At 40.5% G+C, this 26,516-nt stretch overlaps 3 protein-coding genes across 5 annotated transcripts in view; 1 reads left to right on the top strand and 2 right to left on the bottom strand.

Annotated features, from left to right (window-relative positions):
* Positions 1-10,634, bottom strand: part of lhfpl3 (LHFPL tetraspan subfamily member 3) — a 44,147-nt gene extending 33,513 nt beyond the window's left edge. The window contains exons 1-2 of one of the 2 annotated variants that reach the window (XM_037121595.1): positions 10,365-10,634; positions 9,574-10,284 (exon numbers count right to left, since the gene is read on the bottom strand). In XM_037121595.1, coding sequence (XP_036977490.1) covers positions 9,574-10,009 — 436 coding nt within the window. In that variant the 5' untranslated portion in view covers positions 10,010-10,284; positions 10,365-10,634. The remainder of the gene's footprint in view (positions 1-9,573; positions 10,285-10,364) is intronic. The other variant, XM_037121596.1, reaches the window with a different exon arrangement.
* Positions 10,635-11,450: 816 nt separating this feature from the next.
* Positions 11,451-20,041, top strand: orc5 (origin recognition complex, subunit 5). 2 transcript variants are annotated; one of them, XM_037122509.1, is made up of 15 exons: positions 11,451-11,690; positions 11,813-11,908; positions 12,457-12,549; positions 13,489-13,674; positions 14,067-14,141; positions 15,708-15,819; positions 16,131-16,261; positions 16,381-16,429; positions 17,409-17,499; positions 17,639-17,694; positions 17,904-18,016; positions 18,177-18,224; positions 18,314-18,424; positions 19,392-19,504; positions 19,625-20,041. In XM_037122509.1, the coding sequence occupies exons 2-15, from the start codon at positions 11,885-11,887 to the stop codon at positions 19,668-19,670; spliced, it is 1,248 nt and encodes a 415-aa protein (XP_036978404.1). In that variant the 5' UTR covers positions 11,451-11,690; positions 11,813-11,884; the 3' UTR covers positions 19,671-20,041. The 2 variants fall into 2 exon arrangements, with proteins under 2 accessions (XP_036978404.1, XP_036978403.1); XM_037122508.1 differs by having other exon boundaries at positions 11,451-11,908.
* Positions 20,042-21,191: 1,150 nt separating this feature from the next.
* On the bottom strand, positions 21,192-25,115 carry guca1a (guanylate cyclase activator 1A). Its single transcript, XM_037122068.1, has 4 exons — positions 24,918-25,115; positions 23,579-23,728; positions 23,411-23,504; positions 21,192-21,996 (listed from the first exon to the last, which is right to left on the bottom strand). Exons 1-4 carry the CDS (start codon positions 25,113-25,115, stop codon positions 21,869-21,871), a joined length of 570 nt encoding a protein of 189 aa, XP_036977963.1. The 3' UTR covers positions 21,192-21,868.
* Positions 25,116-26,516: the final 1,401 nt, after the last annotated feature.

The following is a 26,516-nucleotide window of genomic DNA, read 5'->3' as shown; positions in this document are numbered from 1 at the left end:
ATAAAGGAAAAGAGGGCAGAGGGTTTCATCTAAAAACCACCAGGTGAAGACATCATTTCCTCTTTCCTTCCCCCCCCCCAGCTAATAGCTTCCTCTGTGTGTGTTCACGTCGGGGTCTAAGTCTCATGTGCAGTTTTGTTACATCACTGCAAAGCCTCTCAGACTCTTCCGGTCCTTCATTATATGTGTGAGAGGATAAAGACCGAGCTGATGTCATTAGCTGCTCTGCTTTAAATCCAGACCGACCACACTGAAAAATGCAGCTCACATTGACGTAGGCTCTTCTTTTTTTCCCCTTAAATTAGAGTTGCTTTGATCAACAGCCAATTATTGCCAGCAGATTCAAGCTTTTATTTATTTATTTATTTATTCAATGTCTATTTTCAAAAGGGGAAGCGCAGTATTTCCAGCAGACGAGTGATTTCAGAGGTTTATTCATTTTGGTTTCACATGTGAGGAGATGTCTGATAGGTGCAAAACTGGCATGATAAGAGCACATTCACATATCTCACATATCAAATGTAAGTAATAACGTGAAAACAACGAAGTAATAAGGTAAAATTGGTCCATTTAATAGGTGTTCCACTTCACATGATCTCTGTCAGCAGATGAAACTTTAAAGACCTCTCCATCTTCATATTGATTGTTTTTCTCAACTGTTTTCATGCTCATCAGCAACTTTGAGCCTCAGCTTTTGCACTTGTATGGATTCCGTATGCAAGTGTATAACAATGCAAAATGTACTTATCGTAGAAACAGACAACTTGCCCACCCACTAGCATTTCAATACTGGCGCGAAGACAACTGGATCGTTTCTGTTTTCCTTAGAGTCACAACTACCAACAACACAGGACAGAGCTGGAGTTTATTCAATCAATTAGTCTATAATGGAGACACGAAAACAGATAGGAATGGTGCCAGGCTGCGGGCCGAGCTGGCTCGCCATTTTCCCGGGTGATTTCGTGGTGGGTGGCAGACAAAATTTCATGACGCAAATCTAAACGCATAAAGCGCCATTATGTCACTATTACATGGTTGCAACTGATATTTACTTGGAAATTGTGGACGAAAACGAAACTAAAAGTTTAAGTTGAAAGGGAAATGCTCGAGTGCAAATACTCCATCTGCTGAGGAAGAACATGTGGCATGATCGAAAGCTTCCAAGCAGCTACTAAATGGACCTCGCTGTGTGTTTGTTTTCTCGGCTGCATTTTCCAAAGTTAAACCTTCCCTGCAAGATTGTTGTTTTTACATTTTATATGTTAAATATCTGATAATCACACATGTGACAAGGATGCCACATGTATTAGATGCACATGTATACGTATATGATGTGTGAATGTATGTTCAATATTAGCAAGTGCAAAAGAGAGCTCTTTTAAAAAAAATGAATTTCACATTTTAGATAAATTGGAAGAAGGACACAGTTTCCAGACCACGATGAACATCCCCCAAACCCCCTGCTGTGATCTGAGAGTTAGACTTGCTCCGCTTCGGAGAAATGGAAATCGTGGCTTGCATGTAAAGTGCACACAGTGAATAGGGGTTTGCACGATACGGTAAAGAAAAGAAAAAAACATTTTGCGTTTATTTTGACAAATACAGCGATTGTGATATGATTAGTGGGGATTACAATTGTTGCAACACCGTTGTCGTTTGTTGGGGTCTGTACCAAACAGACACGTTTTCTTCAAGATAGAACAAGATTTGTTGGCCAGGACGTCTCTGCTGCTCTACGGTACTGTCATCATTTCATCATATTTCGATTAATGTAGCAGCCCTAATGAATACCATAATTAAGTCAAAGTTCATAGTGTTGTTGAGCTGAAACTTAAAGTGAGAAATGAAAAGCATTTCAGTATAACGGTGGGTCGATGTTCTTTCTCAGTGTAAATAAAGGAATATTAAGTGAAAAAAAGCCAATAATTAGATTGCGATTAGATTAGATTTGGTTTCTATTGCGTCTGCTGTCAGGAGGGAATGTTGAACATATTGTGTCCTATGTTAAGGACTAAACGTGACAGCTGATTGAATTATCATATGGACAGAAATAACTCCAGCAGTATTTCATTATCAAGACTTAAGCTTTCAAATATTCCCTGGATCAGTTCTCATTACCTCACAGACGCAGTGTGATAGTGTCTCTGCGTTTCCTCTCCAAAACACAATGTGACAGTGATAAGCAGCACGCCCCGGTTCCACTTGACGTCTTTCTGAAGAGGTGTAAAATTGAATACGGCACGACGCACCGAGCAGTCAAATAATCATATCAGTCGGGCGCTTTATCAAACTGTGTTATCATGCGTCAAACATACGGCAGCCGCTGCTGTTCTGTCCTGAGCTGCAGTACATGCAGATGTCCTCCGGTTTCCTGACTTTCTGCAGAGCAACATTTTGGATCAATAACCCTCCAGCTACCAAATGGACCCTTTTATTTCTGGCCCCGAATGCCGGACCACTTAGTAGGCAGAGAGCACCACGAGGGAAGCCACTTACTGCTCGGGGAGCTGCTGGTCAGACAACCAGGAAATGGGCCGCGAGTTGGAAACGCTTCAACAGCACTCCGAGTCAAGCCACCTCTATTTCTATGGATTTCTATGGATTTACAGCCACAGGAAAAAAAAAAAGGACAGCTGTTCATGCCACGGCAGTCTTCATATGTGTGAGATCCAGATGGCCGCCGGCGCTCTGGAGGCCATCCAGGTTATTGAGCGCCGACGTGCAGCCTCACGTCTGAGCCTCTCTGCCTGCTGCTCCACACTGAGCACCTGATTCCATCACCGCTGACACTCTGCAGTCAGGAATGCTTTTAACGGGGTTTATAAGTTGTGACTAATGGATTTGTTAATGGTAAATATATCACTTATTATGGCTTTATGTATAAATAATCAGGCCATTAATGACCTTTTCAGGTCGTTAGGTTGTGGAAAGTCCATTTTGTGTGCATCATCATCAGATTGCTTTTTTAGAGGGCTGTTTAATTCATCTGAAAAACTACAGGTAGGAATTAAAAAAACAACAAAGATGGTCTTTGTGGTGTGTTTCAGCACGTCTCTGGAACTTAACTGGAGGAATAAAAGACAATTTGTAAAGACAACAAAAATGTTTTCTTAACTTTAGCATCAATAAAAAAGAAGGGAAAGGAAGATGACATCTAGCAAAAGGCTTGTTACTGATCAAAACACATCAGTAAACTAGAAGTAGAGCGCATACCTCCACCCACAAAGTCCAACGATCCCATCTACCCTTCATAGATAGCAGCCACCTAAATACGCCTGATTTTTTCTTTTTGCATCAAGATCCGTGCATTACTCCCTGACAAATTAACACAAATGTTGGAATAACAAGCCCTAAGAAAGTGAGAAAAATCACACCAGGTTCAGATTCACACCAAGTTAATGGGGTCTATTCTGGACTGAGACACATCCTCCATCCAAGTTTGGCGTAAATCCGTTCAGCAGTTTTTGTGTGATCCTTCTGACAAACCGACCAACACACAAATAAATGGACCATTAAAACATTTTCGACACCAGTACCTCAACACCTAAGTTGTGTCTTACTGTCGTGGCAGAGGTGACTTCTGCCTAAAGGTTTGTCGGGTGATTTCCTCGTGTTCGGGCAGAAAAGCGAGAAAACATGAACATACCAGTTCTGTCTGATGTTCACCTGCCAAATCCTCTGCACAATGACAACACTTGTTTAAAACCATAAAACAGACCATCAAAAAAAAAGAAAGCAGGGACATAGTAACAGCGATCATCATTAACTGGTAGCTTCTTTTCCTGAAATTTACCAGAAGTGTTCATCAAACATTCAGGACGTCCCATCGCCGGAGAGGACGGCTGCCTCTGAGCGGCGTGTGCTGCCTTTGATAGCACATCACAGCAGCACCAGACCACCTGAAATGACATCTGACTGGGAGGATTTTTTCACAATCATGGTGGGCTTAGAGACTGAAAGCACCTCCATATTGCCTATAAAATCTTTTAATGGCAAGACTTCGCAGAGGCTGAGTTTTCTGTGCGAGTGAGACGGACGAGTGATGCTGAAAGAAGAAGCAGCAGAATGAACTGAGAGCTTCAAAGTAGAAGTGCTTGGTTTTGTTCTGCAAAACAAATTTGACCTTTTGGCTGATGCATTTTTTCTAGATTCTGATATTAGATTGTTAATCCTGATGAATCAAGATGAATCTGATGGGCTGCGAGGTAATTAATGTGGTAGAAGAGAAGAAAAGAGTCAAATTTATGCTACGAAAATATTATATTTAGACTCTTTACTTTCTGTAATTTACTGGATAATGGCCTTAAACAATTAGTTAAAGGACAGCTGCACTTATGTTCTACATTAATGTGTGTTTACAGATCTTGAGGAGTACAGCACGAGTGAAAAAATGGTACAAAGCCTTTTGTGGCTAGCAATTTGAGGCTACATCAGCCACTGCTAGCATAACACACCTGAATCTCACTGACTGTAAAATACGGACGGAGCTCCCAGGTGTGAAAAGTGAATCTAATGTAGATGTAGAAGTACCCTAAATTTCTTTCTTTCTACTGGCCAGCAGGGGGCGACTGGTTTCAAAAAGAAGTCACATTCTATATAAGCTTATGAGAAAATGACCCTATTTCTCGCTTGATTTCTTACCTCAGTTAACAATTTCCTAAAGAGTTTTTGGTCTCAATCTCCAGTTAAGAGTCTTCTTCAACTCAGCATGATTCTTGTTTTCTGAAATTAAGGTCCCATTTAGAGTAAAATAGATGACAGAGTGAGTATATTTTAGGGAAGTCGCTAACTCTTCAAAGAGATAGTCCACAAACTGAAATCAACCTTGGTGGATATCCAACTGAACCATCTGAAACCAAGATGCATTGTGGGTAATGTAGACACCAGGTTCTTAAACAAGAGATAAGAATGTGTGGAATAAAACGGACACATCTCCGGTTCTGCTCCATCGATTCTGATCCTCTTTTTAAATATGCATCAAGAGTGTGATGCAAAACCAGAGAAATCTCTCTACGGAGCTAGTGACTCATCTGAAACATGAAATTGATATAAAAGAATTGTACATAAGATTGTCATACTGAGTAATTTTTTTAACAGAAATGTCAGGATTTGCTGTCTGTCTTTGTCCTGTTCGATGACTCTTGTTTTCTGAAATATTATGGATTTATCAGCAGTTTGATAAGGAAAATAACCAATAGTTGCAGCCCTCATCATATGTTTTCATGTGAAATCTGCGGTGAAAATGAGGTTAAAAGTACAATATTTCTCTCTGAAGTGCAGAAGAGTAAAGCTCCGAGAAATGTAAACACGGAAGCGCTTCAAAAAGTTCAAGTACTGCACACGAGTAAATGTACTCAGTTACTCTCCACCGCTGCTAATTATTCGCACACAACCACCAGAGACGACTGAATCAACTGTGCTAGTTTCTAGAAATCTGCTCCCCTGACACGATGAGGGGGGGGAGAAGAAAAAAAAAAAGCTGGGGAAAGCCAACATGTGACTCTGAGGAAAAAGAAGCAGCTTTGATCTGCGACAAAAAAAAAAACAAAAAAAAAAACTGCAAAGGCTGAGACTGCAAGGCTGTGCCACTCATTAGACTGTGATCAGGCTCCTCGCAGCGCCTTCTCTTCAAGATCATCCAGCTCACAGCTGCTGGGGTTTGATACGTAGGATACTTCTGAGACACAGGGGTGATTTTTTTTGGGAGGGAACACAGTGTTTAGATGAGGCCTTACAGCTGGTCGATGGCTCTGCTGACCTCTAAAGCTAAGCGATGGTTTGTTAGATTGCGGTCTGCGGTCGGTGTAATTTTGGGACACATGTTCAGCCCGGATGGATGTTTAACCACTGTGCGTTCCTGCAGGCAATAACAGAAGCACACTCTCTATAAATGTGATCTTTATTGGTTGTGACGTTTAATCCCTATCTGAGAACGAGCATGAAGATGCAGAGTACGATGCCGTGCTATTATTTATACAGGCAAATTGGATTTATATGAATTTTGAAACCATAAATTATGCGCAAAATCTTCTTTTATCAGTCAGTTATTCGTCATGTTCCTCTGCAGGGGTGTAAATTGGTCTGATGCCATTAATTTCCTCACAGGAATAAAATCAAATTATCTTGGCTTTAATTACAGCTCCTTCATTTACATACTCGTCCGGTTGTTTCTATTAACAGTCCTTTTTGTTTATCGCAGCATGTTAAGAGGTTCACCACTAATGTAGTTTGAGTTCAGTCCTCGTGTGTCATGTTTTGCTTTTAATTTCCTCCCTTTGTCTGTTTTCTCGCCCTTTTCACTCACCTGTGTTTAATTATTAATCCCCCCCTTGTGTGTTTAAGTTTTTGTCTTCCCCTCTGTCAGGTGTTTGTTCTGTTTTTCACTTTTCCTTTTGAGATGTACTTTTGTTTTGCTGTTGTTTCTTGGCTGGGCTGAGGCAGCTGCCAAGCCAGTGACCACTGTTCAAGACCATGTTTCAACAATTCTAAGCCTGAAAGCACAAGATATTTTTAGCGAGCTGTATTAACATTTTCAAACCGTGTTAGTGGCAACTAAAAAGGATCTTTTGGACGAAACGTCGGGTCAGTTTCTAACCTTGATTTTTGCTGATGGACATAGACTGCTCATACTACCAACTTTTCTTAAAAGTGATGGAAAAGCTTCTTATCTAAATATTTTCTTGATATTTCTGTGAGATTGAACACTGCATTTACTAAGGCAGCAATAATGAAACACCATCTGGGAAAGATTCAGAAGTTTTAAAAGGACATTGTGCATCCAGAAAAAAATTATATCAGTTTGAGATTATCTTAACATATATTAATGTTACCATCAAATTCCCAAGGATTAAAAAAATTACAACATTAGAAATGTTCTGACCCTTTAAGACCCCTTAAAAAGCACCAGTTCTGTTGCTCGTGTAGAGATGCAGAGAAAAGGAAAGTTGTTCGTCTTGACTTTCACAGCTGCTCCCCTTGTGTGCTGAAATAGTTGGCCGAGAAATAAAGCCGAGCTGCACCAGTTAGTTGAAAAATAAAAGTCTGGAAGGGAATCAAGATCTGTGCGCATGCAGAGAAATTCGGTCTGCATTCGGAGAGGAGGCTGGAAATCTGACAAAAAGTAATTAAAGGCAGAAAGAAACACACAGTAACTGTCCCTGAGACTCTGATTTTGCCATCTTACTTTATCATGTGTTTTTATTTGAGGTGCACGGTTGGTTTGAAGATGAGAGAGCCTCCCGATGAAAGGCACAATGAAGGACTTACCTGTTTCTATGAGAGTTTACACCGGCAGAGTCGAGTTAATTACAGTTTTTTTGGCTGAAATATGACAAAATTCTGGATGTATGTTGGAATAAGATTCATCAAAGCGACTGAAACCATGCATATCAATGCTTTCGGATGAAAAACACACATAAAAAAAAATGCATATTTGAACATTTTTGTACCACTGTCTGCAAAATCCAGTTCTGCAGTTGTAAAAAAAAAATCAAATAAAAATGTTTGTTATTGTTTAACTCTTTATCCGTCAGCACACAGAGTACTTTTCAATTTTGAGGTCTTCCGCTCCCTCAAGGCTGTTGTCACTCCACCTACACTTCAGACCGTTACATAATGTTTTATCAGGGCTCTGGCAACCACAGAGAGCGCTCTATATAAAAAAAAAAAAAAAAGAAGAGGTTTCACAGGATAACATCTACAGAAACAGGGCTCAAACTGTGAGAGTAAAGCAGGGGAACAGCTGGAGTTTTAGACTAAAGCTCTGCTCAGTTGTCTTTTTTCAGTCTGATTGACGAAACAAATGTAAAACAGACAATTTCCGGTTATTGATAGGTTTTAATTTAACCATGTGAGCTCACAGTAACTAGAAAAGCATGAACCTTTAGTCTGTTGAGGTGTTTTCAGCCTAAACATTACAACTTTTATGACAGTTTGAGTGGGGAACTGAGGGTAAAACAGACGATTTCCAGTGAATTATATGATTGTTTAATTAAACTCTTAATCACTTGAGCCCTGAGTAATCTCATTAGCGCTTTAACAAATCTGCAAAATGCAAAATGTGACTGTTCATTTGTTTTCCTCCTAAACTTGATCAGTCTGGGCAGGGAAATGAGAGCAAAACAGACAATTTCCAGTTAATTATACGATTGTTTAATTAAACTCTTAATCATTTAAGCTCTGAGTAATCTCATTTGGTTTCAGACGAGTGTAGTATTGAGTCCATGATCTGACAAAAGCATTGTGTGTATTTGACCCCCAAAAAAGGCATGACAACATCTGGATACCTGAATATAATCTGCGGTCAGATGTTTCCAACCTAAAACTTGATTATTCTTTTACAACAGAACGACGGTAAAACCAGTGAATGATATGATTGTGAAATAAATCTCTAGATCGTTAATCTCACGAGAGCTCAAACGAGTCTGAAATGTAGGACGAATTTTGGATTTTAGAGTCCATTATCTAAAAAAGCAGGATAGGCGGCTGTTTTGTCCTTTCGTTCATACGTACTCTCATCCTCGAACATCTAATTTTTTATGTTTTAATCCTAAACTTGATATGTTTTTACAGTCCGAGTGAGGAAATGAGAGCTAAACAAACAATTTCCTCCACATTATTTGAGCTATGGAGAGTATTTATTAAACTCTAAAAGGACGAGAACATCTGGATTTTTAGGTTAAACTGTCAGCTGTTCTCCTAATCTTGATCTATTTTCTTTTTTTTTTTTCTCACAGTCTGCTTGAGGAGATGATGGTAAAACACTTTCCAGTGAATTATATGATTGTGGAATTAATCTCTTGATCATTTGAGCTCTGGGTAATCTCGTTAGAGCTCAAAGAAGATGTCATTTTTTTTACTGTTTGGTTGTTATCTTCAGACGAGTCTTTACAGTGTTATTAGAGTCATGATCTAGAGAAGCAGGAGAGATCGTTGTTTCATACTTTCTTTCATACATACGTTCATCTTTGATCTGAGAAAGCAGGGGAACATCTGGACTCTTAGGTTTTTACAGGTTTTGAAAAGAAAAATGTTTTCATCACTAAACTTGATATTTTTTACAGTCTGGTGAGGAAATGAGAATTAAACAGATTATTGTTTATAAATTATATGATTGTGGAATTAAGATTTTATTATTTGAGCTCCATGATATTTTAAAGGATTTTTTAATGTTTAATCTTCTGAGTCTGAGTGAAAAAATTAAAGTTGAACAAACAATTTCCTGGACATTATTTGAGCTAAAATGATTATCTCTCGACCTGAAAAAGGAGGAGAACATCTGGATTTGATGTTTGTAGGATTTTTTTAATTTTATTTTTTTATGTTTTAATCTTAAATTGGTTGTTTTTTTACAGTCTGACTGTGGAAGCTAGTGTTGAGCAGGTAACTTCCTGGACAGTATTTGAGCTCAAGTGAGAATATTTAGACCTCAAAAAGGAGGAGAACATCTGGACCAGTGTGAGCTCCACTGGACCAACACTTTGACAGCCACTGAGCACTTTGATGAACTTCCACCTGTAGTCAGTCAGGCAGACAGTCAGACTACAGGTGGAGGTCAGACAGACAGTCTCCTACCTGCCGCCAGCTGCATCCAGCCGCAGATCTTGTACACGGTCCCGGTGCTGCAGAAGAAGAAGAGCGCGAAGCAGCCGATGCAGGTGAGCACCAGCACCATGGACATGCCGATGAAGAAGGAGGCGGCCTTGAACGCACCGGAGGGGATGGCGCTGAACTCGGTGAAGCTGCCCTGACAGGTCAAGTCCCGGGACAGCCCGTTCCCGATGCAGTAGTGGAACAGACCGAAGTAGCCCGCCTGCGGGGTGTCCACGCCGTCCCCGATCCAGTACGGCTGGATGAAGCACACCACGTTGACGATGGCGAAGAGGATGGTGAAGATGGCCCACAGGACGCCGATGGCGCGGGAGTTGCGCACGTAGTTGGTCTGGTAGATCTTGGCAGCCTCGGAGGCGGGGAGCATGGTGGTGGTGGTGCTGGGGGCCCCGGGGACCATCCTCCAACGGGGTACAGAGAGGAGGGAAGGGGGGGTCTGCTCGGTCCTCAGGATCAGTGAACCCGTCCTCAGCAAACTAACATCTGCCGCATCCGATCCGGTGGAAAGGCTCAATCACTACACCGCACAACTTATCTGATTTTTGTTCTTTATATCTGTAAATAAAGATAAAGATTTCACCCGACTTTATTCACTCACAGCATCACTGCGCTCTCGCATCCATGGCAAGGTCGGATTTTGATTTTCTTCTTGTGTGTGTTTCATTCGTCTCTCTCCTCCAAGAAAAAAAACAAAACAAAACGAAATGAGCGCTCCGGAGAGAGGAAACAGAAGAAGAAGAAAAAAACCCACAAACCTCAGGAATCCATCCTCTCTTCTGCTCAGATAACCGCAGATTTATCCCGCATCTGTCCTCCCGTGTCGAGTCCACAGCCGGAGGAAGACTGTTATTATTCCGAAAAAACCGGTCCGGCTCAGTCGTTCACTGCGTGTGATCTCGCTGAAACGCTCCCGTCTGCGCTCGACGACACACCGACAACCGCAGCTGAGGTCCTATTGAGACAGAGTTGGAGGATAGCCATGGATATCACAGGGCCAGCCCACATCCCGTAATCCCAGGCTGACGTATCATTCCAGTAACACGCGGAAAATCTTAAACACACACACTGATATTGTAAAAACAGCACAGAATAATATAGTGTAATAATCCCTTTCGAATCACACTAATATCCTGATTGTATAAGGAATTTAATTTAATATTAAAATATTAGATTAAAAGCGTGCAAACAGTCAACAACTGTAAGAATAATAATGATAACATAGTAATTAAAACGAACATAAAATGACCGGAGTACTACTTCAATTGGCTTTATGGTATTTACTTTCAAGCGAATCTGAGCCCAATGATACTGATTTGTCAGATCGAGTCTAAATTTTTGCAGCTTGCTCTGTGAAATATATATGAGGTCTGTGTTCCTATTTTTTTTTCTCTCTAAATGAATATTCATTTTGCTCATTATGATTTGTTAGCCTTTAATTTTGATGTTGTAATATTGGTTAATTGTTTTGTCAGACAATACAAATGATCTTATGACAAGGTCAGCTCAGCACCTCTTGAGGCTTTTGTGGAGCTTTTAATTCTATCGCACTGACTTCCTCATCAGCAGATGTTTACCCAGTTGTCATGGAATTGCAAGATAGCCTATAATTTATCTTAATATGTAAAATAAATACTCTCTATATTAAAACATATATAAATATTTTGACGCTGAGACAGCATTTTCCATATTTAAGGTCAAAATCCAATCAAAATCTAATAGAAAATGTCATAACAGTTTGCTTTTAATTGATTATTTCCCTTTATTTACCCAAAATACAGTTTTAGTGCTAAAAACTCCATTACCCATGATTCTTTCGGTGATCTGTGATTGGCTGCTATTGCGCGACCGTCATTTGACGTAAACTGAAAGCGCGCGCGAAACTCCAAGGAGTGCACTCACTTGTGTGTTTGTTTCCAACTTTAACTCACTTTTTCACCGCATTTTAAGCTGTTTACACATTTTATTTTCGGGTATGGATATTCCAGTAGCACCCTGTCGTGTTCACAGTGGATAGTTTATTGAGTATTCATCGCCTTTTCTCGCATTTTGACGGAATTCTGGAAGTCGTCGTCCACAGTTTGGTACGGTGAATGTGCTGTAACTGAACTTTAAGCTAACGTTAGCTTGCTCGTGTGTAGCCGCATGTCACAGAGCTCCAGGCGGTGTTGTGGTTGGTAGTACGAAGATGACAGCCCTGTTACAGCATTCAGGGTACGAGGAGGAGAGGTTGCAGAGGGTGGCAGAGCTGCTGCCCTGCAGGGAGGTCCAGGCGGGGATGCTGCTGTCGCTCATGGGACAGGTATGTGGTCTCAGGCTGGTGACAGCTCCTGTTTGTTTACTGGCGCTAGCATCATGACTTTCATGACTCCTTATAATACTTATACATATTGGCCCTGAAAAAGCTATATTTGCCAACCCCAAAGCAAAAATAATAACGATGTCTGCTTGACATTTTACATTTTTAACTTACTTAAATGAGACTTGTTCATGTTCAACCAATGACTCCTGTGTCAATAAACGTTTTATCAGTTACATCTGTCCATTTTGCATCAGGGTCTTGGCTGACAAAGGAATGTTTAGAGTAGTTCATTAGTTAGATTAGTTGGCTTTATTCAGTTAAATCAACTAATTGAATTTGTTCAGGAAACTGAATGAGCTAACAGTGTCTTCAGTCAAGGACAAAGTCAACAGACGTCGATTTAATTTGATGATTAAAGTCAGAATCAATTATTTGTTAACGTGGCACTAAACACTGATAGAGGGGGAGCTTATTTGTTAAGATTGTTATTGATCTCAATAAAATGTCACTGTTATATTGAGTACAAATGTGTTCAATTCTTTTCACAGCCCCAGCAATGCAGCTACCCATCAATCTTCATCTATGGTCATCGGGCTTCAGGGAAGAGTCATGTGATGCAAGTTCTGCTGAGGGAACTTGAGGTGAGAAAGAGATGTTTGCTTTCAGCTCAGGGACTGATCGGGGCTGGATGGTGTTTGTGTGTGAACATGTCAGAGGTTAGGGGATCCATGTTTGTTGTCAACATGAGAAATAATTTCTTGTTCTGCAGAAAACTGTTACAGGACAAACAAGCAGAGAATTCAGTCATACCGAGCTTCCTTCATCAGTCTGTTGAAAGGGAGCTTCGTCCTTGGAAATATTACATTTCACTGAAAGTACAAAAAGTTTGGGGTGGTAGCTCGATTCCTTCAGTAAATTCTATTGCATTTAGTGCCCCGAAACGTTGTGCGTACTTACAGTGCGTGCACAGGCTTATATCAACCTTATTCATTTAAAATGTATTTATAGTATTGGAGTATGATTTAGAAAAAAACAGACTTCTCTCGTCTCTTTCTGAACATTTTTCTCGTATGACTAAATATAAAAAGTAAAGCTTTTCAGGGTCTAAAGAGAGCCTTCTCACACTTTCTTCTTTTGCCATCAGTGAGACGTTACAATCATATCAAGTAATCAATAATTAAACTACAGTGCAGACTGAACACATTGTGGTGTCAATCCTGAAGCCGTATAATATGCAACCCTAATTTAGTCTATAATTAAAAAAAAAAAAAATCCCTCTAATACATTCTGAATAGTTACAAATTAATTTGTTTTCGAATCGACTAATCAATTATGTGACTAATTGTTGCTGCTATATATAATAATGATAATAACAGACTTGACTTTTGTGTTCATTTAACAACCTATTTCTTCGATTAAGTAACACAAAATCACAGCAGAGGAGGCTGTGACAAGAAAACATGTTATGACTGCTTTGTCACATCATTGTAATGTTCAGTGTGCAACAAAAGCAGAGATTCATTTTTCACTCCACAGATATCAAACTGGTTGTCTTTCATCATTCCTCCTCCTCTCTGCAGCTTCCTCACGCCACAGTCAGCTGTGTCGAATGTGTTTCTGTCGCGTTGCTGTTTGAACAAGTGCTGCTGTCCTTCTTTGGCTGTGATGCCGCCTCGCTGCTCCCCCGCAGTCCCTCCCTGTCTGACTTTGTACGCATCTACAGACAGCACTGCTCCCAGACTCCTGCCAAGCAGACGCGATACATTGTGAGTGCCGTGCACTTTACGCCTCAAACAGAAAATCACTCTCACTTGGCACACCACATTGCTACAGTGTAATCCATGGCGTGTCAAATTATCTATTCTTTGGATGTGTCACTTAAATGTTTGTAAGATAATATGATTACTTGTGATAACATATGCAAATAGATGCTAAACAAAGCTCCAGATGCATTCGCCTGAAGAAAACAAGTGGGGTTCTCAGCATGCACAGGAGCAGGTATAATCTTGTGTTTTGGCTTCATCGCCTCCTTTAGGTTTGAGAGTGAGCTCGCAGCATATAAAACAGTAATTTGTTGTGATAAAACAGCCATCCACAACCTCCTCTGATGAGTATGGAGGTTACAATATCAGCTCAAATGCACAAATATATTTTTCAGGTGATGGAAAAAGCTGAGCTTCTGAGAGACACCGATGCCAATCTCCTCCCTGCTCTGCTGCGTCTTCAGGAATTGGTGAGAAACTAAGTGCAGTGTTATCTATCAAGTGAGCCACTTTATTGTTGTTGATGATGGAGAGGGACTGGAGGAGATTCTTTTGTAATGAATGACCTTGAGCTGAGTGTGCGGATCTCTTTCATGATGCAGCTAGGAAGGAAGGATGGCAGCCACTCGCAGCATTTTAATTAAGGACATCAAGAGGACAAAAACTTGTGTGATTATATGTGGTTTATTCTGGTGAAAGTTAATTGTTTTCAGGTTGATTATGATTGTAGAGTGGAACCTGTCTACTCAATGTCATGCTGCTACAATGCTGCCGAACAGGGTGATAATTACAGTGCATGTTTACATGGATGATAAAAGGCGTGTTGCGTCTCTAAAGTGTATTATACTTGTTAATATAATTATTAAAGTCTGTGAGCACAAAGACGAACATGACAAATTTAGTGGTTTAGTATTCGGTTGTATTCTATCATAGTGGCAGAGAGGCAGGAGGTCAGAGTGTGTTCCCGCTCTGTAAGTGTTTTACTTTGTGATGTCTGCCAAACTTCAGATCTAATTGGATCAGGATATGTTGTGCCAGCACCCCATGATGCCTTACATGTTCTGCAGCTTCTTCCCTCTTGATGATCTTACCATGCTGCCTCATTTGTCAGTATCTGATACCGGTGCTCTCAAATTTTAAGATCTTTTTACTTCATTAGGTTGAACCCATGGGCATAACTTTTACTGAAGGTAACACGAGGCCTCGCTGTTAAACTTAAAAAGCTGAGCCTGATCTGTCTGACTGAATGTAACTGATGGCAGAAACCTTGGCATTCATCAAATTTTTTTATTTAGTGTGGCTCAAGAGGTGAAAAGAATAATCAACTAATTGTTAAGCTGATGGACTGAACAGTGAATATCTATTTATGACAGTTTCTATGGCAAGAACACAGTTAATTCGTCATTGCTTATACAGTTTGTAAATGTTGTATTAAGGCAGGAATAAATAGCTTTGGATTCAGCCTACATCTTGGTTTTTTTTTTTTCAGCTTGTTATTTTTTATCATTGCTACAATCTATTTTTGATATTTAGTCATTACTTTATGGCTGCACGCACAGATATAAATCAGTTTTGTTAAATTGCCTAAGCCTCTCATCATGGCTGAAGACAATTGTAATTTTTCTAAACAGTTTTGTAACTAAATTAATGTTGTTTGAATCCAACATTTTCTTTACTTTAAAAATGAAAGTTATCAAATGTCCCTTAAGCACATTATGATGTTGATGTCAGATTTCAGTTGAACAATATTCAAACAAGAATTATATTAAGTAGAGAAAAGGCACCAAATTGTCACATTTGAGAAGCTGAAAATAGGGAAAGTATTTTTGCTTCATCACTGACCTAAATAATTTGCTTTGAATAAAATCTGCTGTCTCCAAAACAGTTAGAAATATATTAAGTAAATAAAACACATAAATTCAAGGTGGCATAGTGTGTAGCCATGGAGACTTTCACTGACCTAACACGAGTTGAGTCCACTTGTTGGACAGAACCACTGTTATATAACATATTTGAACGCTGTGTGTCCTTTTCAGGTGGACGACAACGTCACCGTCATCCTGCTCAGTGAAATCGTCTGGGACAAGTTCAGACCGAACACCGGCTGCTTCGAGCCCCTTCTGCTCCATTTCCCTGACTACAGTAAAGGTATCATTGTTCGCACACACGATGCATCAGCCCGTGTTATGAATAACTCCCACCACACTGCATGCATAATCATGACACACACTTGGTGGATGCAGCGTGAGATGTACCTGTGATTTTGTCTTCACACGTTCGACAGGAGGAATATTGGATTATAAAACGCCACGGTATAAATGCAGCTCTTAGAGGGAGTGAATCATTGTTCTTGATATGTGAGGAAATGTTTGGCTTGTGTTAGAGACACATTATGCTTCATAATATGTCTGTGTGAGTCTGAGGATGGTGACTGTATGTGTCTGTTCATCTATTTGTAGGTGAGCTGCAGCAGATTTTGTCCCAGGACAAACATCCGTCATATTCGGCAGAGTTTTACTCCTCCTACATCAACATCCTGCTGGGAGTGTTTTACTCGGTCTGTCGGGACCTCAGAGAGCTTCGCCACCTGGTCAGACACACACACACACACACACACACACACACACACACACACACACGTGCACACGTTTTTTTTGTTGTTTTGATTTTCCTTCATTCTGTCATCATCGATCTCTTTTCTTTAACTAGGCTGCCCTAAACTTTTCAAAGTTCTGTGAGCCGCTGGCAGAGGGAAAAGGTAAAGCATAAAGACGTGTATTCATCCATCTGACAGCTGATCAATATTTAAAAATACCTTATTTTACCCCTTTTCTCTGTGTTCATTCAAGAGGGATCTTTTTGTCATATTGAAATGTCCCACATTTATTGTTTTTTTTTTTTTTGCCGCTCAAAGAAAGCATTCTTCAGCTGTAAACAACAACACTGACATGTCATCACCACGTTAAGTTAAGATATGTTGGTAAACAAATAGCCTGGTTATACAGACACACGCAGCTTCTTTTGTATTCAGCTGTTGATGGCTTTATATATATTTTATGATGTAGTTGGCCTTCAGTCTGACACAGGTATTGATTTCTCCCGCTGATGGCACCGTCACAGCACAAGACGGATGAATTGTAAATGAATAAGCTGCTTTATGTTTTGATTAAACTAAGTAGCCACTTTGTCAGGTACACCTGTACAGTCTGATTTAATACATCTCTGCTGTAACATTTATCTTTAAGAAACTCATAGTAGGTATGTTTCCATCTGATGTTACCTCCCTTAGAATAATCCATAACAGCTGAAGGTAGAGCATAAATCCTAAATGCAGACCTGAAATCCCTGTTATTGTAGCTCCGTTTTGCTTTCCTCTTTGTCTGGATGTTTGGCTGGTCACTGACTTTGTCTGTGTGCAATTTGGTTGTGTGAAGATGATATAATATATTTTTTTGATGAAAGCAACAACAAGTGGCTGTTGTACAAAGTTTAAACCAAAACAACGAGCATAAAGAGGCTAAAAGGTTACTTATAGTTTGGGTGACCTGCATAGTCTGATGCATTGTTAATGTATAATTATTGATGCTTACTTAACTAGCTTTGGTGTTTTTTTTCACAGTTTCCGCGTTGTTTTTCTTTGCTTTTATAATTACATCCCTTCTCTTTTATGTGCAGACATGGATCCTCATATGCTACTTTGGCTTTTTCAACAATGCTGCTCTGTTTTCTGTCTTCAGTAAAAGAAACTGACACCCACAAGCTCTGGAGAAACATCGAGCCTCATTTGAAAAAAGCAATGCAGACTGTTTACCTGAGAGAAGTGTCAAGGTCTGTATTCTTTAATATCAACATCAACATCTGCGCATAAACCGCATCACCTTTGATCTAACAACTCACTCCAGTGATCCTGCTTGTTTGTTGTGGTGTCTTCTCATTATTGTGTGTCTTCTCTTTTCTCTCTCTTCAGTCTTCAGTGGGAGCAGCTGCAGCAAATGGAGGAGAGGGAGTGTGGAGCCTTGAGAGGTACCAACACACACTGAGCGACGCAATATGATTGCAGAGCAGATGTTAAAGTGTAAATCTGCTGATAGAGTGCAGTCACACATGCTGAAATTGTGATATTTTTTTTTCCCTGTTCCGGTAATAACTTGTAAGCTCATCACACCAAAAATAAATCATCTGCTTCAGTTTTAGCTTAACACGTCTGACTCATTGCATTTGCCCCCCCTCAGGTTTATCTGCTCACACTCACGTTGAACTGCCTTATTACTCCAAGTTCCTGTTGATTGCTGCCTACCTGGCGTCCTACAACCCTGCTCGCACAGATAAACGCTTCTTCCTAAAGGTAGAGGAATTTTATAGTAAATGATTACACACCTTCTGTGACAGTCATGCTTCTGTAGTTGTGTTTTCTGAGGGTAGAGGTTGTTGTATGTACAGATTGGAAAGCCCTTTCAGGCAAACTGATGATTTATGAGTCATGACCCTCTGTTTTCTCCCAACAGCACCACGGTAAAATAAGAAAAACAAACTTCATGAAGAAAAATGAAAAGGTGATTATTCAATGCAACACTGACTTTGATTTCCATCCATTTTAAAGACATGTTTTTCATATAAAATCAATAAATTGTCTTGTTTCTAGACAAGTAACCACCTTCTGGGACCAAAGCCCTTCCCTCTTGACCGCCTGCTCGCCATTTTCTACAGTGTGGTTGACAGCAGAGTCGCCCCCACTGCCAGCATCTTCTCCCAGGTCAGTGTCACTTAACATTTACATTTTGACTGATTTTTAACATATTTCACTGTAGACAGTGAACAGATTTAGTCAAAATCACCTGCACACGGACAGAGGAAACTAGAGGAGGCTCCTCTGGTGCAACAGAAGTTGTGTTGTTGTGCTAATGGTAGTCCTTTGACTGAGTTTAGTTTACCATTTAGCTCAAAGCACCACACCACAGTTCCCAGCCCAACATCTGTCTACACATATCTGACAAAACATCTTGGAAAAGCCTGGGATCAAGAGAGCAAGCTTGTTTAAATCTGCCTGTTGTGACCGTTACAAGTACATGTGGATGAGGCTGTCCTCTGCTGTTGGTGTGGAGTCTGTGATGACTTGACACATTTAGCGAAGGACAAATAAAATGTTTGTGTTTGTCAGCAACACACCAACATTATCCATCTAAAAAGAAAGAGTTTAATTAACCTCTCTGCTTGCCTTTTTAAACGCTACAATTTTTAGTTAAATTGAGCTCCGTATTGATTTAATTTTGCCCGTCATTTAGTCCCGTGGTGCTTGACATCTTTGTCCGCCACTGTGCCTCCTAAAGTTCGCTCTAGGAAGTCTGTAAATTGGTTCATACTGACTATGGAAAATCATTTAATTTCCTTTTGTCCACATTTGCTGGATCAGCAAATGAAAAAGAATGTAAGCCATAAAAATCTGAGGATTTCTGGGTGTAAGTGGAACAGTATTTAAATGTTAAATCAAGCGGAATGACCACAGTGTCTCAGATGAGAGTTTTCTACCCATATGGTCGTGCATTTCAGGATCCGTGGCCAAATGCTGATCTATTTATGGCTCGAGCATGAAATGGTTTTAGGAAATTAGGCTCAACCCGTATCTGCGCAACTGGCTGCCGTCATTCAGTGCCTCTGCATCAAGCTGTGTTAAAAGAAGCAGAACAGAAAGTCATTTTACTTTCCCTTTATTCTCCATTCAGATCTCCTCTCTGGTGACCTTACAGCTGTTGACTAAGGTCAGTCACGATGACCAGCTTGACGCTCCAAAGTACAAATGTGCCGTATCTATGGACTTCATCTGTGCCATATCCAGGTGTGTATGTGTGTCTGTTAACACCTGACTTAGACTTAATAGAGGATTACTCAAGGGAATTAACCTTTGGTCGTTTCTTTCATTTTACTGAGAATGTGCTTTGTGTGATTTATCTTCCAGGACGGTGAATTTTGAGATCATCAAGTACCTGTACGACTTCCTGTGAGCTGCTGTGAATAAAGTACAGATGAAGAACTGTGACAGTAAGACAAAAGGAGGATTTACATACTTAAGGAGGAGAAAATGGCAAAATGAGGCGCTCAGATTCTTGTTGAGAATTTTGTGGAGGAAAATTAATCCAATTATGTCACTGCCCCCTTGTGGTGCATCAATGAGCTTATATGTATTTTCTTCTAAAGTCTGTTAACCATGTTAAATATTTGTATTTCTATTAAATAAATGCCATATTGGCAAGTTGCTTAATTTTTTTTTTCATTTATTTGCTTTGTATGTAAAAGAAACATCCAGCTTTGTTGTAGTAGGAGAGTCTGAACTGCTTCAAATAAGGAGAGAAAAATAAACAGTGCAGGTTTAACATTTTAGCCTGATGTAGAGCGACCTTGGCAGCATGCAGGTGAATCATCGCCCTTGCTCAAAGGGAGAATTTTGTTTCCGTAATGTGTCACCTTTGTTTACTCTGTTATTACTCTGCATGCTGAAGTCAACAGATACTGATACTATAATGTATAAAACATTTATTTTAAGAGGAGTTATTGTCTAAAAGCATTTATTTGGTCTCAGGTTTACTCCTCCCTCTTTTAACCTTTGAACAGTAAACTAGATCAGTGCTTGCCAGCAAGTCTGTTTGTGAATTCATGTATTTAGCTGCATTTGTTTAAAAGCCGTGACCTGTTTAACAAAGACTAGGCTGAGTTAACGTGTTATGGTCAAGTTTGCCTTTGAGCACGTTCAACAAAGATGAAAGCGTGATTTTCCTTTACCCTCGCTGAAAGAGAGAGAGAGAGAAACATACAAAAGAGTGCAGAGGAAACATATTGCCCTTCAGCTGTTGGATGTATTCTCTTCATGTCTGTGAAATATTCTACAGATACAGACATGAACACTGTAGTGAAATGCTGGTTGTAATAAGTATCCACAGGGGATTTTTAGGTCTATTTTAGCCAGGAGACATAAGCGAGACTGTGAATCTCTTGATGATGCACTGAAAAGCAAGACGTTACGCCACATACACTCATGCCTGATATGTGGCCCGGCCATTAGAGAGAAAAAAAAAACTGCTCTCTGACGGGCTGTCTCATTTTAATCGGGCTGTATTTAGGAAATGATTAAACTCACCTTTAATATCCTAATTTTCTTGGCTGTCGACAAGTCCATGCCATCATCGAGCCATAAATTGAGTTAATGCGCGGTGTATAAAATAAGCTTGACTGGCCTTCCTCTGACTTTGAAACTGTATTTGTTCCTGTGGATTCCCAGACTTCCTAAAAACGCCTTGAGGTGCGGTGGGTTGTGTCAGTTTTGTGTGCTGTTTTTATGGCAACAAGAGGCTGGACTGAAGCTGATTATTTGCTGTGTACATGCTGCGACACACTCATATCCTGTACATTAAACAGAGACATTACACAGTAGGCTTGAATTGATTTTTATTGTACAAATAAGCAACATCACAGGTGATCCATGTGTGTCAAGCAGCAAATGATACACCCACACACACAGGACCAAACAGAATGCCGAGCCTGTGTTTTCACCTTTTGTTTCTACTTGAATCAATTAAAAAAAAAAAAGTTATAAAAAGGTAAACACTCGACAATCGATGTGCGCACTTGGTTAATCTCCTCAGGAAACCTTTACCCGCTCTGTATTTCAGCCTTTGGCTCGATCAAATGAGCTGGATGTGAAGCACAGAGTCATGGCTTCCTCCTGTTTGCCTTCAGGCAGGAGCGAGTAAACAGAGAGTTGAGTAATGTGATGCAGAGGAACCCAGACCCAGGAAAAAAAAAAAAGATTTGGAAAGCATTGAGTGCATATAATTGCCACTCTGCTCCTCTATCTCCCTGTTTTATCCCCGGAGGTATCAGTGGGTGAGTGCAGCGTCAGAGAGATCATCCCTCATGCCAAGGTGGCCTTGGGAGAGCTCAGCGTCATTAAACAAGGACAATGACCAGTCTGCACTGGTTCACTGAGTCATCCAAGTGCATTTTAAAGTGCATGTGTGTCTTTCTTTAGAGGTTTTTAAAAAAAGAAGAAGAAATGTCAGTGTTTGCACTACACTGGCATCATATTCAACTGGATTCAATCTTAATAGAAATCTCAGTCAATAAATGACTTATTTTACCAGAGGCAACGTACTGAAGCGCTCGGGTGAAATCATGAATGAGGATGAGTCAGTCGGGCCGAGCGGATCTAAACACTGTGCCGCCTGTTGTGGATCATGGCCACAATGTGGGAGAGGTCCAGACTTTTTATCATCACCTCCATGAAATCTTCGTCACTGCGGGCGCCGGCCACAAACTCCTCCAGGGAGAGCTCACCTTTGGAGGGAGAAAAATTGTATTTAAAGACATGAAAGTATGATAGGACTTCTGAATTAAGTGAAGTTTTGAAAGAGCACTCAACAGATTTAGCTTTAAACTAAAATTCTGACTCCTAATTGCCACAGTTTAAAGACAGTGAAATCTAATCTTGTGTAAGTGAGTCTGTCATATCTGCGCTAAGGGTGTCAATCAAATTTATGATAACACCGCTCATCATCTAAAACAACACTTGACCTTTTTGCTGGTGCGTAGCTAGCACAGCTAAATCATCTACTTAATTTAATTTATACATATTATTTTTACTATTTCTTCTAATCACTGCCTGGAGAATGACGCTTTGGAAGCCCCTGGAGGATTTTGAGGCAATTCTTCATGTTCTCTCCCATAATAAATTGTATAGATTTAGATTTTTATATGTGGAAATCAAGAAAACAACAATATTAGGAAGTATGTTTTTAGATTTCAGCTGGCCAATAACTTTAGTTACGATCCAGAAGATGTGATTGAGGTTTATTTTATTCATTTAACCCAGATTATCCTCCTTAAACAACACAGGAGGTTTTCTGGTAATAGTGAACAATCTGTGGCTGATTTGTGCATTCTACTCAAAATCCTTAAAAACCTACATTACCCATAATGCCACTCAGCTGCTAAGTTCACACAGAGATTTGGATGTGTTATTTAGAGCTGCAACTAATTACGGTAGTTTCCTGTTCTTATCTGTTAATCTGACAGATATTTTCATGATTACTCAATTAATCATTTATGAAATTTCCCAGAGCCCAAAGTGACATCTTTAAATCTCGTCCTTTGTCCAATCAGCAGTCCCAAACCCAGTAATTCTTAATTTATTAGCATAAATGACAAAGAAAAGCAGCAAATCCTTCCAGTAAAGAAACTTGAACAGAACTGGTAATGACTGAAGCAATTAAAAGATTATCAGAATATTCTGCAGCAGATTTCTTTTAACTGACTCAACATGCAGCTCTGGTGTTAGCGGAGTGTATGCTGGTCACGGCTCACACAGCCTGGAGCAGAGATGAGGAGTGGGCTGCAGAGGTCTAATGATCTCACTTCTTTCTCTTCTCTACGCCCACAGATTTCTTTTTTTGTGAGACCTTAATTGATCGTGCGGCTGCTTCTGGATCCACAACTTTTCTTTCTCTGACTTTGTAATGTAAAAAAAAAATCGGTGGAGCTCACCTTTAAAGTTTGACTCGGGCCAAAAGTTGAATTAGACTCACTTCCGAAAGGGTTTAAAGATTGTTATTGTGCTCGGCAGCCACCTACAGTATCTCTCCTTATTATGCCTGTTGTGTTTCTTGACAGCACTGAGCTGATGAATGTCTAAACACTGTCCACCCACCATCGATTTCTCTCCTAAATCACCAGAACACACACACACACTCACCATCTCCGTTTATATCAATCCTGTCAAACACGCGGTTGGTGAAATCCTCAGCAGTTACATCCTGATTCTCATTCCCGTTGATTGCGCGGATGGCCTGAAGGAAAAGGATAACATCAGTGTCACGTCAAGGACAAGGCGTTGTGATGAAGCCCAGAGTTTGTACTGCACCTTTATGATGTTGAGGAGCTCGTGTCGGTCGATGCAGCCGTTGCCGTCCACATCATAAAGTTTGAAGTACCAGCGCAGCTTGTGCTCCATCTTTCCTCGCATCACCAGACTGAGAGCGGCCACGTACTCCATGAAGTCTATGTAGCCATCCTGTGAGAAAACAAGCAGATCAGTGTCGATAAATGATTATGCATGATCAGCAACTATTTTCAGTTGAAAGAGACTCCCAAAAGCTATCTGTGGGAACTGAAGCGTGCCAGGATGGAGGATAATCTCCAGGGAACCGTCTGAAAACAGGGAACAATCTCAGCATCAAAGCATTGTCTCTCAGATAATCTCACAGTTTAAATCATGCATGAAGATTACCGCAGCCTTTTTGTCAGCTGACGGTGGGGAGGGGAGACTAAATATAGACGTGCAGCTTCTTAGACAGACACATCCGGCGATGACCCTGTCGCAAGCTCCGAGACAATCTTAATTAATCTGTGAGGGTCAGCATGTTTTGCAGGCGCGTTGCCGGGAGGTCACTGCATCCCTCGTGTCCTGGATTTATACAGATGTTCTTCCAGTTGGGCAGCACGTGAGGAATGAAGTTGAAGTCGGTTGAAGTGCCCGAACAGTTAGTCTATTGATCGAGTGGTTGAACAATCATGATTAATCGATTGTAAAGTAATCACTCAAGGCATTTTTAAAAGTAAAAATGTGATAACTTTTCTGCTTTCAAAGCCTCAAATATGACGATTTAAGGCTGTAATTTATCACAGACGTCAAAGAAATTCATACATAATTAAATTAAAGATGCTAGTTTGGGCTGTAACTGGGAATTGTTTATTTGATCATCCCAATAAATAATAGTTTATTTAGATAAGTTACCAGTTGCAACCTTAATCCTTATTAATGTTTCCCAAAATACTGCTTCTGAAAAAAGTTGCAGAAAATTAATTATTAATGATAAAACGATGAAACTTTTCATCAAATATATTGGGCAAAAATGCTAAAACATCTTTGGTTAAAGCTTCTCCAAGATGAGAATTTGATGCTTTAATTTCATTGCATGTCATTACATATTAAATGTCTCTATTTTAGACATAACAAGATTAGTGAAGATGTCACTTTGGACTCACTATTTTCTGCAAGACCCACAAAAACTAAATCTTTAAGTCCCAGAACTGACAAATAAAACAAGAACTGCGACTCCCAAACATGCAGTCAGTTGTGGATAGTTTTTAGTTGTCGTTGATTATGGATTAAAAATGTTTGAAGGAATAAACTAGAAATCCCAGACGTCAGTATTTATAGAAACCTTGAATTTAAAACAAACAAGAAAGCAGCATCTTACCTTGTTCATGTCAAACGTCCGGAACATCTGCTCGATGTACGCGGTGGCCTCGGGGTCCAGCCCTCGCAGGCCGAAGAACTGCTTGAACTCGTGCAGGGTGAGCTGACCCGACGGGCACTCGGTCATGAACTTCTTGTACCAGAGGTGCATCTCCACCGCCTGCAGATCGTCCACGGTGCTTCCTGTTGAGTTCCCCATTTCTGTATCGTTACCTGAGTGTGTGCAGGTTAGAAAACTTGAGCCTTTTATGCGTCGCAAACCTCTCAGCCCACCTGGTCTACTGTGAAGCGGAGGTTCTCCCTCTTCACAGTCACACAACAATGGGACATAGGGTGAGGGTGGCGGCAGGTGGGGGCCTTTTGTAGCCGTCTGTCCACTCCCCTCTGCGTTCTCCTTGGGTCTAATCACCGGCTGTAATCCAGGCGGACATGCAGTTGATCGACTTAATCGCCACATTAAAAGATTCTATGTTTACCCTGAGAACTGCTGACAATCACAGTACAGCTTTCATCCCTCACATGGAGACACGGGACGTCCACCACAACCGTCTCAACTGATGGGATACACTTTACTCAGCATAAACATCAGAGTGTGAGTGGTGGAAAAAGGACGTAAACATACGACAAGGAACTTCTGATTGATTATGAAGCAATCTCAAATTAATACTGTATCCTAAGTAAGCAAATGAGACCATAAATGAGAACACTGTCTATTTCTATATCGTTATTCTAGATATTCTTTAAGCCTGTCGCCAGGTCGGATTCTGACACCTCCAGGTCTGATAAGTCAAACAGTTTAAACTATTTTTTATGGCACTGTGCTGAGATGAGGTCTGAGGAGCTGCTCTGTAGTTGGGTCGCACGGCACTAAAGCCTGAAACACATCAGGCCAACCGCTGGCCAATCCGAAGCGTTTGGGGAGACTCGGACAAGTTAGGGAACAAATCTGTTCGGTGTGTTCCGCTGCGTTGGAAGCTTTTGGAACCGCGCGGGCAGCGTTTGCTCCGATTCAACATGCGAAGTCTGAGAAGGTTGACTGTTGGCTGTCAGAGCAACTTGATTCTCTGATTGGCGATGTGCTAGTGAATCAGCGCGGTGTGTGGGAGGGGAGGAATACTGGGTGTGCTTTGTTTTTCTATGCATTCTGTTCCATCACTTCCTGTTTTCATGTTTTGGAGTACTGGCGTGAGACTAGCACCACCCACTGTTAAGGAGGCTTATTGCCTCTTGCGCAAGCACAGAACGTACGCACTACTGTGGAGCCAGCAGCACGTCAAAGCAGTTTGTTCAATGCAACTTTTCTGCCGAACGGATCAGATGAGAAGCAATGGAGTGGTCGGATAAAGGCCGTTGGTTTGAGTCTTGGCGGTGTGTAGGGGCCTTAACACAAGGTTTATGTTTTCTTTGTCCACAGGGGGCGCCAGAATCAACAAGAAATGAAAGCTACCGGTAGCAGCTTTAAAAAGTGACGGCACCAATTTCACATGGAGCTTAAGTTACATTACATACATTTCTGTATTTTTAGTTTACTTACTCTTGAATTCACTTCACTTGTAATCAAGGTTATTCTGCAAATAAACCAAAATTACAAAACATCACA

Source organism: Acanthopagrus latus, chromosome 14 (assembly GCF_904848185.1).
Source record: "Acanthopagrus latus isolate v.2019 chromosome 14, fAcaLat1.1, whole genome shotgun sequence".
Classification (NCBI taxonomy): domain Eukaryota; kingdom Metazoa; phylum Chordata; class Actinopteri; order Spariformes; family Sparidae; genus Acanthopagrus; species Acanthopagrus latus.
This window is presented reverse-complemented; position numbering and strand designations above follow the sequence as displayed.